The sequence below is a fragment of the Monodelphis domestica genome, chromosome 3 (genome assembly GCF_027887165.1).
Source record: "Monodelphis domestica isolate mMonDom1 chromosome 3, mMonDom1.pri, whole genome shotgun sequence".
NCBI lineage: Eukaryota > Metazoa > Chordata > Mammalia > Didelphimorphia > Didelphidae > Monodelphis > Monodelphis domestica.
In genome coordinates, this window is record NC_077229.1 from 27,329,323 (window position 1) to 27,346,062 (window position 16,740).

Below are 16,740 nucleotides of genomic sequence, written 5' to 3' on the forward strand. Positions count from 1 at the left end.
TAATAATATATTTATTATAAAATCTATCATATATTACATATTAAATCATTTCTATCACACACAGATATATTATAGAACATATATTACTATATAAAACATAATCAAATAGTTGAATGCTTTAAGATTTGCAAAGCACTCTATGAATATTTTATTTTATTCGTAGTATAGTAGGGAGATAACTATTATAGCACACCCCAAGGTAGATGTGCTACTTGTAGGCATTTCTTTCCTTCCTTCCTTCCTTTTTTCCCTCCTCCCTTCCTTCTTTCCTCCTTCCCTCCCTCCCTCCCTTCCTCTCTCCTCCTTTCCTTCCCTCATCTCCTCCTTTCTTCATCCCTTCCCTCTTTCCTTCCTCCCTCCCTCCCTCCCTTCCTTCCTTCCTCCCTCCCTCCCTCCCTCCCTTCCTTCCTCCCTCCCTTCCTTCCTCCCTCCCTCCCTCCCTCCCTCCCTCCCTCCCTCCCTTCCTCCCTTCCTCCTTCCCTCCCTCCCTCCCTCCCTCCTTCCCTTCCTTCCTTCCTTCCTTCCTTCCTTCCTTCCTTCCTTCCTTCCTTCCTTCCTTCCTTCCTTCCTTCCTTCCTTCCTTCCTTCCTTCCTTCCTTCCTTCCTTCCTTCCCTTCTCCCTTCTCTTTAGTAAGAGCCTGTGGCTGGATTTGAACTCAGGCCTTCCTGATTTCAGGACCAGCTCTCTATCCACTGAACACCCAGCTGCCTCTAGTTACTACATACTTGGGATATATTTTGTATCCAGTGATCTGTATACATGTAATAATTGCTTATTTATGTGTAAGCTCCTTTAAAGCAATTACTTTTCCTTTTGATTATACATAAGATACAAAGGAAGTAGATACAAGATACCTTTAAAGGAGGTGGATGGGGGCAGCTGGGTGGCTCAGTAGATTGAGAGCCAGGCCCGGAGACGGGAGGCCCTGGGTTCAAGTCTGGCATCAGACACTTCCTAGCTGTCCTAGACAACCAATACCCGGTATTGATCCCAAGATGGAAGGTAAGGGTTTAAAAATAAATAAATAAATATAAATAAAGGAGGTGGGAAAAGCATGATTCATGTTGTCTCGATCCTCTCTTCCCTCCCTACTCTGGGAGTCAACAAGCAATTCCATGGGATTAGAACCCTTACGTCTTAGAGTTAATCATACATGTTGGTTCTAAGGCAATAGGGGTTAAGTGACTTGCCAAAGGTCTCACAGCTAGGAAATGTGGGAACTTTAGTCCTGGCCTCAGTTTTCTCATCTATAAAATGGGGTCTTGGGCGAGATGGCCTCTGAAGATAGCCCTTGAATATCTGTGATCCTGCCTTGGCTACAGCGCCTGCCTGTACTTACAGAGTACGTCACTCCACTTGAAGACACTGGGGAGGCCTCTGTGTTTGTAGCATCCACCACAGTCAGGGATTCCAGCTGGGGGTAAAGACTTTCCATTTCCGGCTCCTCAGACAAGGTGTCCTCACTCTCCACCAGGCTCCGCTTCTCCGCCTCGCTGCCCACCCAGCTTTCCACCACCGAAGAGTCCTTCTCCGGGAGGGCTACGTCCAGACTCCCGGGAACAGACATAAACTCGTCCAGGCTCTCGCTGGCGAGAAAGTCCCCTTCCAGGCTGTCCTGGATGGCCAGCTGCTCTCTCGGGGCCTTCTCCTCGGGCTGGCTGGCAGCGTCCAGCTCGTGCCCGTCCTGGACGCTGGATCCGTTGGCCCTCGCCATTGGCGGGGTGCTTTTCAGTGGTTCCATGACGCTGTCCTCGGTGCTGAGACTGTGCTCGGATTGGCCCGAGGAGAAGTTGTGGGAAGAGGGATGGCCAGAGTCAGGGGAGCAGGTGCCATTGACCACTGTCCCATTGGGGACCTTGGGATGCTTGGCGTCACCCTGCCGGACTTCTGCCTCCACCTGCTCTGTCTCATCCACAGACTCGAACACCTGCAGGGGTAGGAAAGTCACAGATGCATCATTTAGGTCCATGACGGACAAAGATGGCAGCACATTAGCGCGAGTGTGGCCCAATGGAAAGCTCATTGGACTCTGACACAGAAGCCCTGGGATCCAATCCCAGCGGTAAAACTTACTAGGTGACCTTGGACAGGTCATTTCTCCGAGTCTAGCTTTCCTCCCCTCAATCTGTAATTCTGAAATCTTATATCCTGGATTTGGAGTTCAAATCTTGGCTCTCATGTACTTGGTGTGAAAAATCAAACCTTGATCCTGTCTGTATTTTACACAACAACCTGAGCCCTCCCCTCCCTCTGTCTCTGAGTGAGGCACTCATGCCCGGCCTTCCGCTCTCGAGTTCGACGCAGAAGTTCGTTTTCCTCTAGATCACTAAAAATTCAAGAAAGACCCTGAGCTAAGCTGGGAGGACCAACACTCTCATAAATCTTTTGTTCAAAGGGAATTCTTATCTCGGCACCATTCTGTGCCGAAGGAACTCCTCGTCCCTCAAAACTTCAGCTCCCGAGAAACTCTCTGACATCCGTTTGCCATCGTGGAAGGCCCATAAGCTAGTCTGGTATATTTCCAGAAGATACACTGGCCATCTTCACCCATCCTTGTCCAATTAAAAATGGCCTTATCTCCATCCCGGGAGCCAGAGAGTCTGCCGTTCCTGGTCCACAAGCAATAGCTTCAGGACGCAGCTGGTCCCATAAATCAGGAAAAATTCCTCCAAGACAGAGAGGCCCTCTTGGCCCCATGGGTGTGTTAGCCCACTTTCCTTAATGGAACCAGTCAGCCATTCGCACCTCCATGATGCTGCCAACCCTAGAACCAGTCATATTATTTCCTCACTGACCCTGCTCTGTTCTTTGTTCTGTGGTTATAAAAAGGAAATGCAGGGGGAAGCTAGGGGTTTAGAGAGCCAGGTTTGGAGATGGGAGGTCCTGGGTTCAAATCTGACCTCAGATACTTCCTTAGCTGTGAGATCCTAGGCAAGTCACTTCACTCCAACTCTTCTGCCTTGGAACTGACACTTTTTCATATATTTTTATATTTTTAATATTTTATTTTTATTATATTATATTCATATATAACATATAATATTATTTTATATATTTAAAAGAAATAAATTAAATGAACAATGGGATGGGATTATGAGATCTCTTCCAGCACCTTCTATCCTGTGATCATTACCTACCTGGGTGCTATTGCTGGAGTCACTCTGCAGACGGACATGATTTTGTCTGCCTGAACTGCAGCTCTGAGAAGACTAAGAAAGAAAGAAAAAAATAAGGGGAAACGGGTCAGTTGGGATTCTCATTATCTTCTGCAGCCCCATGTCCTTCATCTGGGTCAGCCACTCTTCCTCCAGAATATCAGGTCAATTCCGGGGACACCGGCAGGGCCATTGGACAGAAAGAACTTCAATCATAAGGGCTGGGGCTTCAGGGGGCTGGTGATGCTTGGCATGAAGTCACTAATGGGCAGGACTAAGGCCAGAGGCAACTCAGCCCAGAAATCAATGTAAAGTCCTACCCTTGGGTTCAAAAAATCAATCTCTAGAACAGTTTATATGAAAGAAACTCTGGGGTTTTAGAGGACTTCAGTTCAATAGGAAGAAAGATCCAAGACTAAATGAAGAGAAACTCAAAAATAGCCTGCCAGTGGCGAGGGACCCAGAATGTGGGAGTGGGTAACCCTATTGTCCTGGTCAGACCATATCTGCATTTCATTGTATAGAAAGGTCATGGCCAAGCTGGATGGCACCTAAAGGAACGTGACTGGAGTGGTGAGAGGAATGGAGAACAAGCCATGTGAGGATCCTTCCAAAGGACTGGGAGCATTTAGTGTGGAGAAGACCAAAGGGGCACACGATAGCCGACTCCTGGTATTTCAAAGACTGTCCCATGGTCCTAAGAGCAATGGAGGGAAGATGCAAACAGGCAAAGATTGGTTCAATGTAAAGAAATTCCTAACCACCAGAGCTGTCCCAGAGTAGACTGGATGGCCCCACTCACTGCCAACAGTCTTTAAATAGTGGCTGGATAGTGACCACTCAGTGGGGATGTGGTCTGGGCAAGTCTTGGTCACGTATGGCTTAGAAGAGCTGGCCTCTGAGGTCTCGTGAGACAATGAGAATCCACGACCTCTCTCAGCCTGGTCCTCTTTCCCCTGGGCAGGGGGTCCCATCCCACAAGCCATCACCTCATTGCTGATGGTGGAATCCCGATGCATCATCCTCTGGAGGTGGCTGTCCAGGCTCGCACCCGAGGAGCATTTGGCAAGGGCGGCTGCGTGGGATTCTTTCTCCCTCTGTCGGACGATGGCCTCACAGCCCAGCCACTCTGCCATGGTCTGCTCGTAGCAGGCATGGACCTGGTCATCCACCTGTCACCAAGACAGACACAGTGGGGTCAAGGGAGCCTGAGTCAATGTGGCCCCCTCCCATGAGCCAGGGGGCCACACTCAACCCCTCCAAGTATCCTTAGTCTGGACAGAAAGTCTCTTTTAAAAAAATCCCTCACCTTCCATCTTAGAGTCAATACTGTGTGTTGATTCCAAGGTAAAAGAGTGGTAAGGGCTAGGCAAAGAGGGTTAAGTGACTTGCCCAAGGTCACACAGCTAGGAAGTGTCTAAGGTCAAATTTGAACCCAAGACTTCCCATATTCAGGTCTACTCTCAATCCACCGAGTCACCTAGCTGCCCTTGGATGGGAATCTCTTGACCAGTTTCCAGACTGAATCTTGATAATACCAGTTTCCTGCAACTTCCTACCCATGTCCAAGTGTGTAACAGTTATTTTTAAAAATATCTAATAATTTCATATGTTGTGTATGATAATATATGTATAACCCAGACTGAATTGCTTCTCAGTTCTGGGAGGGAGGAGGGAAGAAGGGAGAGAGGCAACATGGATCATATAACTTTGGAAAACTTATGTGGAAATTTGTAATTAAAATAAAATAAAAATCTAGTAATTTCACAGCTTTCTGTGCCCTAAATTCTTTTCAGCATTTGGGGGCTGGGAAGATACAATCTTTAGCTCTTTTAAAAAAATTTGTCAGAAAGTCAAGATCATAACTTGTAGAACTGGACAGGACCTCAGATATTAACAAGGCCAAACCCTTCATTTTACAAAAGAGGAACCTAAGACCCAGAAAAGTAAAGTGACTTGTCCAAGGTCACACACATATAGCCAGTATTCAAACCAAGGGCCTCCAATCACAAATCTATGTGTTTTTTTTCCCCCTATAGGACGATGCTGCCTCCAATCCTACCTCTTCACTCTGAGGTCTTTGAGAGCAGATATCCTGGATTGGAAGCCCAAGGACCTGAGTATTATTCTCAGATCTGCTGCTCTATGATTACTCAATCATAGTTACAGTTACAGTTGAGTTACAGCTCAAGTTACAGTTTACCTGCTATTTCCTCATTTCCTGACTCTGTGTCTTTGCACTGACTGTACCTCATGTGAGGAGCACCCTCCTTCTGATTCCTAGCTTCTCTGGCTTCCTTCGAGACATGGCTCCAATCCCCTACCAATCCACTAATCATGTAAGATCATCAAATTCCATCACTTTGATGCCTCCATTTCAAGGGCTCAATTGGTGGTTGTTAGCCTACACTTAGGGAATAGGCAAATATAGTGAGCTGTGGGTTGTTAAAATGGATAGAGTACTGGAGTCGGGTAACCTGGCTAGAACAGTACTATATTTGGAATAAGAAGTTCTGGGTTCAAATCTTATCTCAGAAACCAGTGTGACCTTGGGCAAGTCACTTGACCTTTTTGTGCCTTGATTTCCTCACCTGTAAAATAAGGAGGTTGGTCTTGATGCCCTCTAAGGTTTCTAAATCTACAATCCACTGACCTAATGAGCTATTCAGTCATGGAAAAAAATCAGTTAATTTCTCAGAGCTTCAGTCTACCCATCATCAAAATGAGAATACAACAATTACACCACCTACCTGACAGTGTTAATAGGAGGAAAGTCATTTACAAATCTAAAATTGTTACAGAAATGTGAGTTCTATTGATGAAAATCCTGCCCAAATCCTGCCTCTTTTTCCACCCACCTTGCAGTGACAAATTTTCAATCTCACCCTCTGTCTGGGTTTCTTTTTCTCTGCCTCTGATGGGACACAGAGTACTGGTTAAGCTCTATTTGTCTGCCCAAGAGAAGCCTCCCCAACCAGCTCATCAGGCCAAGTCAGACCCACCTCCTTCCTCTCTGCCTCGGTCATTCCAAATTGGTAATGGCCCAGCAGGAAGGGCCACACGTCCTTGCGGATCTCATGTTGGATCCCCCCAAAGTAGATCAGACGTAGCAGCTCCTGCTCTTCATAACTCTGCAGGAAGAGAAGAAGCCATTGAAAGCCAAGAGAACAGCCCCCAGTCCACAGGAGAAGGCTAGCCATTGGGGTACCCCCTTGAAGAATACAGACCATCTCTGAGCATCGGTGACTTTTTAAAAAAATCTTTACCTCCTATCTTAAAATCAATGCTTTACATCAATTAGTAAGACAGAAGAGTGATGAGGACTAGGCAATCAGGTTAAGTGACTTGCCCAGGGTCACACAGCTAAGAAGTATCTGTGATGATATTTGAACCCAGATCCTCCCAGCTCCCAAGTGACACTCTAGCCACTGAGCCCTACATCAGTGATTTCTCACATCAATAACAAGGGACCCAAGGATGTCTCAGCTTTCAGTTCAGGACCTAAAGCATTGTAGGGCATGACTACGTCAAGCATCTTTTAAAACATTTTCTTATTTTCTTCCTTCCCTCTAAATCCTACCCCCTCCAATACATCGTAAAGCCAAACAAAATAAACCCCTACATTTGCTTCACTCAGCTCCCTGGTCTCATCACTTCTCTATTAGGAAATAGCGGGTGAGCTTGATCATTAGTCCTTAGGAATTATGGCTAATTATTTTGAAGATGTGAGTTTTAAAGTCAAAGAATATTCTCAGGCCACATGGAACTGTACCAAAAAGTCACTTGTGGTGGGTGTAAATAAATGCCTTCATCCATTAATACTACTATTACATCATAAAGAATTTAAAAAATGAATAAAAGGAATTTTGTGTATAAGAATATTTAGAATAGTTTTTGGGGGGTGCTGAGAACAGAAAAGTAAGGGGTGCCCTTCTTTGGGGGACGGATGAACAAGTTATGGGATATGAACGTGATGGAATACTACTATGAGGTCAGAATTGAGGAAAAGGACAATTTCAGAGAAACCCAAGAAGACTTTTCTGAACAGATGCTGAGCGAAGAACCAGAACCAGAACAATTTCTATAGCAACAACATTTGTGAAAACCAATTGAAAGACTTAAGAGCTCTGACAATGGCCAACCATGACTCCAGAGGACTTACCAGAAGCATGCTACCTGTCTCCTGACAGAGAAATGATGGACTCAGACTACAGAATGAAACACACATTTTTTATACATTGCCAACATGGGAATATTTGAATGACTATGCATATAGTTTATAACCATTACCTATTGCCTTAGAGTCAATACTGTGTATTGGTTCTAAGGCAAAAAAGTGGCAAGGGCTAGGCAATGGGAGTTAAGTGACCTGCCCAGGGTCACACAACTAGAAAGTAGGGGGGACCTAAACCTCCTGTCTCTAGGTGTGGCTTTCAATCAACTGAGCCACCTAGCTGTCCCTGCCTATGCATAATTTTTACAGGTATTTTTTTAAATTTAGGGATGAAATGGGAAGAATAAAAAAATCAATATTTGTACATTGAAAAATAAAAGAAAAAATTTTAAAAACCCTTATCTTCCATCTTCGACTCAATACTGTATATTGTTCTAAGGTAGAAGAGTAGTAAGGGCTAGGCAGTGGGGGTGAAGTGACTTGTCCAGGGTCACACAGCTAGGAAGTGTCTGAGGCCATATTTGAACCCAGGACCTCCTGTTTCTAGGCCTGGCTCTCAATCCACTGAGCTACCCAGCTGCCCCCAAAAGAATTTTAAAAAATTAAGCCCAAAGCTTATTCTTTCTGGGCAAACAATCTATTTACCATCCTGCTCAGGTACTACCAAGAAGAATGTTCTCCTCCCCCCCTCCAAATCTATAGTACAGTTTTGTAAATCAGATAAAGGAAGGCAGAGATGGTACACACATCCTAGAGCAACTTAGACACCAGCTATATAATCTGGGCAAGTTTTCTGTGCCTCAGGTTCTTCCTGTGAAAAATACAGAGATCGTACTCAATAGTCTCTAAGGTTCTTACCAATTCTAACTCCATGATCCTATTATTCAAAGTCCCTAAACAGAGACGTGCTCTGGATGAGCCCAACCAGAGGAGGAGACGTCACCTCTGCTGACTCTTACCTTTTAGATCCCCACCAAGGTTTTCTCCAGCTTGGGCTAAGCAACCTTTGTACTATTAGGTTCCAGTGCGGCCAACTCATGGCCCTGGGGTCTACCAGCTGGCCTAGAATATAGCCAAGAAATGGAAAAGAGAGCGGGAGAACCAGACAGGTATGTGGGCATACCGTGCTGTCCTTCAGGTACTGTTCCCAGATGCCCATGGTCAGGCCATGGCCAGCATCACAGGGCAGGTCAGGGGACACAATCAGGTGGTTGACAAGTGCTGAAAGGTGGGTCCTCACAGTAGACAAATGTCTACAATAGGCAAGCCCTAGGAAGGGAGAGAAGGGAAAAGAAGTTGGAAAAAAACCATCGGGTCAGGACCTTTAGGACCTGGCAAGGGCTATTCCCACTTCCAGGTTTACAAATGTACAAGGCTACCATTTTCCCTGAGTAAGAGTCATTTTTTCCCAGAGAGTCTGTTTATGTATAGATACATTGCAAATACATAATATTTGTTGTTGTTGTTCAGTCATTTCAGTCATGTCCAACTCTCATGGCCCCATTTGGTGTGTCTCAGCAAAGATGCTACAGTGGTCTGCCATCCATCTCCAACTCATTTCCTTTCCTTTTCCTCCCTCTCTCTCCCTTCTCTCCCTCCCTTCCTCCCTCTTTCCTTCCTTTCTTCCTTCCTTTTTTCCTTCCCTTCTTCCCTCCTTCCCTCCTTCCTTCCTTCCTTCCTTCCTTCCTTCCTTCCTTCCTTCCTTCCTTCCTTCCTTCCTTCCTTCCTTCCTTCCTTCCTTCCTTCCTTCTTTTCTTCCCTCCTTCCTTCCTTCCTTTCTTCCCTCCCTCTTTCCTTCCTCCCTTCCTTCCCTTCTGTCTTAGAATCAATACTGTGTGTTGTTGCCAAGGTAGAAGATCTAGGTAATAGGTGACCTTTCCAGAACCACAGTTAGGAAGTGTCTGAGGTCACATTTGAACCCAGGACCTTCTGTCTCTAGAACTGGCTCTCAATCCCTAGCTGCCCCCTTAGTTCTCTTTCTCTTCAATGATGGGCCTAATCCAATTTTTGTCTTGTGAGAAAACTATGGGAAATGGGAGAAAACTTTATTACATTGCTATAACCTAGCCTTGCACGGCTGGGAAACTGGGCCACCTATGCTTCCTGTTTAGCAACTCTTACCCAAGGACCTAGAAGTCTGGTTGGCCAGAAACGGTCAGATCCAAAGATTGTTACAAAGAGTTTTCTCACAATTGCACATCTAAAACAGCCTCCATGCCTTATCCCCAAATTGGCCCCATACTGATCAATTGGTTGTTTACATGTTCCTCTGATTCTTCACAGATACCGGAGGGAAATGAGATGCCTCTTTTTCTGACTCCAGGGTACTGCACTTGTTCATTCTCCCTCTCCTAATCTGAAATGTTCCTAATCATATTGTACTGTTTCCTTTTAGTTAATTGGTCTTATTTTAATGTTTTTAATGTATAAAAATTCATCTTCCTCTGTATTCAGGGTCCAGGGCCAAAGCTGAGGAAGGCCACTGGCCCCGATTTGTTTGGCAATTGGCTTGCATTGCTTAATAAATCAAAATGCTCAGAAGCTCGAACCTTTGTTTCTTCAGTCATCTCTACTTGGTTAATAAGTCCCTACTCATTTTATTAGGCTGACCCTTGGACAACAGGTACATGGGTACATCTCAAGTCTTCTAAGCTTGGTAGGACCTGTCAGAAGTTGTGCTGACCCACCCTTCCAAACCCAGCATCACCACCAAACAATGGAAAGATTTCTGATGAAGGGCCATCAATGTTCAAATCCTCAATTCCTTGACTAGACTGTAAACATCTCAAGATGGAGGAATGTGTCTCCTAGGATATGAGATGGAGAGCTGGAAGAGATTTCACAGGCTTTCTAGTCCACCACACACACACACACACCCCGACCCATTTTACAGAGGAAGAAACTGAGGCTCACAGAGAAAAAAATAACCAACATTTCTAGAATAATAATTATAGAGCCAGAAAGGACCTCATAGGCCATCAAGTCCATAGACCTTGTTTTATAAATAAATGAGATAATAGAAATGCAAGCTATTGTTATTATTACAGAGGTGGAAACTAAGACTCATGTGGTTTTTCATCTATTTTACAGATGAGCAAAGAGATTCAAAGAGAGAAAATGATTCAAGATTCATAGGACCTTATGTGTAAGTAGTATATTGGATAGAGCACTGATCTGGGAGTCAGGAAGAACTGAATTCAAGTCCAGCTTCAGGCATTTACTAGCTGTGTGTCCTTGGGCAAGTCACCTTCTGCCTGCCTCAGTTTTCTCAACTGTAAAATGGGGATGATAGCACCCATCTCCCAAAGTTATTAAAGGATCAAATGAGATAATACTTATAAGACACTCTGCAAACTTTAAAGCATCATATAAATGCTAGCTATTATTGTTATTATTATTATTATTACTACTAGAGAGGCTCTCACAGGCCATTTGGTTGAATCCTCTCATTTTACAGATGAGACAAAGACTCATAGAAGCTAAGTAACTTGCCCAGGGTCATACAGCTATTAAGTGTCAGAGACAGGATTTGAACGCAAATCCTCTTGATCCCAGGCCCCAAACTCTAACTATTATATTATGTTTTCTTGTACCTCTCCATGGTATCTATTACTATGTATTGATGCCCACTGAGTACTCAGTGACTATCTGCCAACAGCATTTCCCCATCCCTGTGGAACCTATACTACGTACAACCATAGAAGGCTCTGGAGAGGATCTGGTGCTTCATGTTGTCGCAGAGCAGTTTCAGGGGGGCTCTGGAGGAGAAGGAAGACAAAAAAGCTGAGATTAGTATAGATGCAATGAAGCCAGAGGGGCTGTCATGCAAGGAGTGACTGAGGGCCACCCTCTTCCCCAGTGGCTCAGGTGACCCAGGGAGAAAAGAACATAACTAGTCATGGGAGACAGAAAGGATATTCCAAAGGACCAAATGAGTTTGGACTTTTTTGGCTCAGGAAGGAATATGATGGGCACACTGGCCTCAATACTCTACAGTCCCTTGGTTCCAGTATGGAGGATGTTCCCAATACCCTGGGTGGGTGGTCTTTAAGCAGAGAGAAAGAAAAGAAAAGGAAGGAAGGAAGGAAGGAAGGAAGGAAGGAAGGAAGGAAGGAAGGAAGGAAGGAAGGAAGGAAGGAAGGAAGGAAGGAAGGAAGGAAGGAAGGAAGGAAGGAAGGAAGGAGGGAAGGAAGAGAGAGTGAGGGAGAGAGGGAGGGAGGGACAAAGAAAGAGGGAAGGAAGGAAGGAAGGAAAGGAGGGAGGGAAGGAGAAAGAGCTTTACAAATATTATCTCATTTGATGTTCACAAACACCATGGGAGGTAGGTGACATTATTACTCCCATTTTATAGGCATGGAAACTGAGATAGAGATTAAGTGACTTGCCCAGGTTGACATAGCTAATAAATATCTAAGTTTATAGGACATATTCCTTGACCCCCAAGAAACTTAGTTTATGGTTTAGAAGGGAGCTAGGAGATATAGCATATAGAAGTTTGGACTCGGAATCAAGAAGACCCAATTTCAAATCTTGCCTCAGACATTTTCTAGTTCTATGACCCTGGGCAAATCATTTAACCTCTGCCTGCCTCAGTTTCTTCATTTGAAAATGGGGATGATAACACCCCCATTTTATCTACCCTATCCTCATCTACCTCCTAGGGTTGTTGTGAGCATCAAATGAGAGCAAACGTAAAATACCTTGAAAACATTAAAGCACCATATTAAATATTCAGTATAAATATATATTAAAGCTACCCATCATCACTAGTGTTGTCATCATTGTTATTGTTAGGGACAGAGAGTCTGTCCTACATAACTCTTTTTTTAAAATCCTTAGAATCAGTCCTAAGTATTGGTTCCAAGGCAGAAGAGGGCTAAGCACTTGTGGTTAAGTGACTTGCCCAGGGTCATACTGCTAGGGAGTATCTGAGGCCAGATTTGAACCCAGGATCTCCCATCTCCAGGCCTGGCTTTCTATCCAGCCACCTAGTCACTTCCCCTTTAACTCTTTATGCCTAAAATACCTGGAGGCATTTTGAAGGCAGAAATAAATCCTGGCTCATCACAGTCTGTCTCCCTCTCCCTGAACCCGCATCATCCTCCCACCCCACCTTATGACACCCTGTACCTCTCATGATTACATCCATTGGAGGGCCCACTCTCAGTGGAGCCGCTCTGGGAGCAGGATGAGCAGGACGACTTTCGGGGGCTGGGCTGCCACATGGAAGGCAGGCTGCTCACAGGGGCATCAATCAAGTCTGGGGGCACTGAGGAAAGGAAGAATGGTAGAAACCTTCCATTAAGGCAAGAAGGGAGCCCTTAATCCAAAGGCAGCAGCTCCCCAGTAGCAGAGGGAAGGAAGAACCAGAATCTGGAGTTGAAGCATCAGGGCTCCCAGCCCAGACCCCTGGAATGCACATGATCTGATAAAAGGTACCCAAGAAGTCCAGAGGACAATTAGTACTCCCTGCTAGGCCAGCTGAGAGCAGAGCTGCAGAGGGGTCAGCAGACACAAGCTACCACAGAGAAAGATGGGAATGGGGTGAGAGAGGAGCCAGAGAACCAGAGAATGAAGACCAAGCCAATAGGAAAAGAGAAATGGGAGGAAAAGGAAGAGAGCATCAAGCAAGGGCGCCATGTTGTCATTTGTCCATCCTCAAGGTCATATGGGAAGAGGGAAGGTGTCCAGCCTCAAAACCAGTCAAAGGACTATTGTCTTCTGGGTGTCATAACCTAAGAAGGCTGTTGAGGAGGAGGATCTTGGGGCTTCCAGGGGAGGGGAATCAAGGCAAAGAGTCTTTGTCATGAAGACTGATAAATGGGACTATGGATGCTTAGCTAGACAATAGGAGATCTGGGAGTGGGAGAGGATGGGGTGGTACATGAGGGCAGTCTTCAAGTATGTGAAGGACTGTCACCTAAAAGAGGGATTGGTACTGGGTTCTAAGACAGAAATGCAGTTAGAGCTGGGCAATGGGGATTAAGGTGACTTGTCCACAGTCACACAGCTAGGAAGTGCTGAGGTCATTTTGGAATCCAGGACCTCCAAGTGTCCAAGACTGGCTCTCTATCCACTCAGTCACCTGACTGCCTTCTGATCTTCCTTAATCCCAATTCCTATCCCTCTGTTGTTTCTGTCTCTCTAATTTCTCTTGTCTACAGCTTGTTTATATGTTGTCTCCCCCATTAGATTATGAGCTCCTTGAAAAAAGGGACTGTCTTTAGCTTTCTTGGAATCTCCAGTACTTGGCATAGTGCCTGGAACAGGAGGTGGTTAACAAATGTTAATGAACTGACCTACCAACTCATTTCCTTTTTTTTTCTTTAAAAATTTTAATAACAAATTTCCACATGAGTTTCCCAACGTTATAGAATCCAAATGATCTTCCTCCCTTCTTCCTTCTCCCCTCCCAGAGCTGGCAAACAACTCAATCTGACAACCGACTAATTTCTTAAACATCAGAGATGGCAAAATGCAATGGACCACCTCCAGAGCTGAGCTCCTCCCCTCCTGAAAGCCATCCAGCAATGGCTGGATGATCACTCACTGGACGTGCCGTAGAGGGCATTCTTGTTCAGGATGGACTCAGTAGCTGATGAAGTCTTTCCAACTCGGATATAGAGAGGAGTTCTTCGGATGAACTGAAGAGTGGGGGAAACATCCCCAAGAGATGTTCCATTGGCATGAAAGGGTGAAGGGCAAACACACATTTTGTAATCACTTCCTATGCTATTATCTCATCTGCATGGGTTCTCCTTGCATGGAAGCCACAATCTCTGATCACGACGGTGAGCGTCCCAGATGGAAAGGATAAAAGGACCCCTGACTAAATCAATGATCCTCTGACTCTGATAGCATCACTGCATCCCACAATCCACCTTACTTAGGAATGGAATTTTTTTTTTAAATCCTTACCTTTTGTCTTAGAATTGATACCAAGTATTGGTTCCAAGGCGGAAGAGTGGTAAGGGCTAGACAACTGGGGTGAAGTGACTTGCCCAGGGTCACACAGCTAGGAAGTATTTGAGGTCAGATTGGAACCCAGGTCCTCCCAACTCAAGGCTCAGTACTCTAACCATTGAGTAAACCAGCTGCTCCTAGGAATGGAATTCAAATGACAACATGGCTGAGATTGATAAGCACCAAGATGGTAGATGAAGGGGAGACCAGGACATTACTGGGGGGGAACGAGTCTGTGTCCGTCAGGGTAGGAATAGCAGCCCCTCCAGTGTGAGTGGACAAATGCCCCACGGCCATCACAACCATGGTCCGGCCCAACGGGAACACCATCCAGGCTGATCCTGAAGAGGCAGGGGGAGACTGAGGCGAGTAGCCTGTGGGAACTCGAGACATAGTTTTAAAAGAAAAAAGAAACAAATGGATAAGGTGAATGTTCTGGGGAAGAAAGGGCTCCCAGGTAGCCAGATTCTATTAAATCTGAACTCTTCTTCTTCCTTGAACAAGTCGGGGCAGTTGGACTGGACAGCCTCTGAAGTCCCTTCCCTCCACTTCTAAATCAAGGAGCCTCTGTCTATTGATATTAGAGTAGACTGTGGTTTCATGGGATCAGAAATTTAGAATGAAAGATCGCTTAGAGATGATCTAGGCCAGTCCCTTTGTTTTGCAGAGGAAAAACACAAGACCTAGAGAAGGAAGTGACTCATCCAAGGTCACACTGGCAATAGGGAGTTGAATTAGGATTCAAACCCAGTTTATCCTACCCCAAATCACAAAAAGGGCCTTTTCTACTATCTACCACATCACCCATCTAATATTATATGGCTGCTATGAGATATCTGGGGAAGCTAAGATCTAAGTTGGAAGGGGCTTTGAGATCATCTAGTCCAACCCCATCATCTCACAGATAAGGAAGCTGAGATCTCAATCGGTCAAATAAATTGCCGAAAGTTAAAAGTGACAGACCTGGGATTTGAACCCATGTCCTTTGACTCCAAAATCCAACACTTATGAACTATTTCTGGCACACAGAGTGCCAGGTCCACAGTTAGGAAGACTCATCTTCATGAGTTCAAATATGACCTCAGACACTTCCTAGCTGTATGACCCTGGGAAAGTCACTTAACCCTGATGGCCTCAGTTTCCTCATCTGTAAAATGAGCTGGAAAAGGAAATGGCCAACCATTCCATTATCTCCACCAAGAAAACCCCAAAAGGGGTCATGAAGTGTCAGACACACCTGAAATGACCAAACAACAAGAAAAAGGAGGGAAACAATTAAATAACGATGTGTCTTTTACCGTAAAAAGAAAAGTAAAATGGATCGCCACAGGATCCTCATTCCAGAGCCGGAAGGGATGCCACAGGTCACCTTCATTTTACAGAGGAGAAAACTGAGGCCCAGAAAGTGGCTTGACAAGGTCCAGGCAGGATCTGATCCCAGGGTTTCTCCCTCAAGCATCAGTGCCATTTCTCCCACCCCACACTACCAGCCTGGTGCTAGTGACCACTATGAGGAACTGGAATGATTATCTAGAACACTCTCTTTTTGAAACTCATGACGAGCGTACACGGAATGTAAGTTAACAGAGAGAAGCAAGCAGGAAAGATGTTTTTTCTCTGACAGCCTCACCCAGAAGGAAACACCGAACGGATCACTCATCTCCTTGACCCATTTAGACCCTTCCCTGTCTGGACAGTGGCAGGGGAGGTGGCCACCGGCCAGGGAGAAAGAGACTGTGCTTCCAGAGTCAGACGCTTGGACTGGTCCATCCGCACGTGAGCTTGGAGGCTTGGGAGACACAGAAGGGTCCGGGCTTTCTTCTGGTGTCCTTGGAAAGCGATGGCGCCCGAGTCTCATTTGTACCCCCAACAAGGCATCTTAAGGGGACTTCAGTGACAAGGGACAGAACTCAGAGCTCTCGATCCCACTGAGAGACTGTAAAAACGTCCTCAGCTCATCTGGGAAACCATAAAACGCTCCAGAAATCGGAGCCATTAGCACAAAGTCAATCGTGCTGTTCTAATAGGCTAAGGCTGAAGCGATGGGAAATGGTCCCAATTCCATCCATCACAGCCAGGGAATTTTCAGCTCAGTGATAGAGGATCATGTACTTGCACGATGGCTCTATTTTATAACGAGAAGTTCCACTTATCTTGGAGTCATGGGACCTGGGTTTGAATCTCAACAACCTAGGGGACCTTGTAAGGTACTTCATTCTCTGGGACTCAGTTTCTTCCTCTGTAAAATGAAGTCAGATTTTAAAAAGCTCTTTCTAGCTTTAGACAAATAATTTTTAAAAATCTTTATCTTTCATCTTACTATGTGTTGGTTCCATGGCAGAAGAATGAATGGTAAGGGCTAGTCAATGAGGTTTAAGTGACTTACCTAGGAAGTATCTGAGGCTAGATTTGAACTCAGGACTTCTTTCTCATCACCACATCTAAAG

The 16,740-nt window shown here is 45.3% G+C and overlaps 1 protein-coding gene across 4 annotated transcripts in view; it reads right to left on the minus strand.

Annotated features, from left to right (window-relative positions):
• Positions 1-16,740, minus strand: part of SGSM1 (small G protein signaling modulator 1) — a 121,436-nt gene that overhangs the window by 17,846 nt on the left and 86,850 nt on the right. For 2 of the 4 annotated variants that reach the window (XM_056821579.1, XM_056821580.1), the window contains exons 13-20: positions 14,512-14,676; positions 12,461-12,599; positions 11,024-11,088; positions 8,454-8,599; positions 6,159-6,287; positions 4,146-4,328; positions 3,139-3,210; positions 1,341-1,928 (exon numbers count right to left, since the gene is read on the minus strand). In XM_056821579.1, the coding sequence (XP_056677557.1) occupies positions 1,341-1,928; positions 3,139-3,210; positions 4,146-4,328; positions 6,159-6,287; positions 8,454-8,599; positions 11,024-11,088; positions 12,461-12,599; positions 14,512-14,676 (1,487 nt within the window). The remainder of the gene's footprint in view (positions 1-1,340; positions 1,929-3,138; positions 3,211-4,145; positions 4,329-6,158; positions 6,288-8,453; positions 8,600-11,023; positions 11,089-12,460; positions 12,600-14,511; positions 14,677-16,740) is intronic. The other 2 variants (XM_056821581.1, XM_056821582.1) reach the window with 1 other exon arrangement.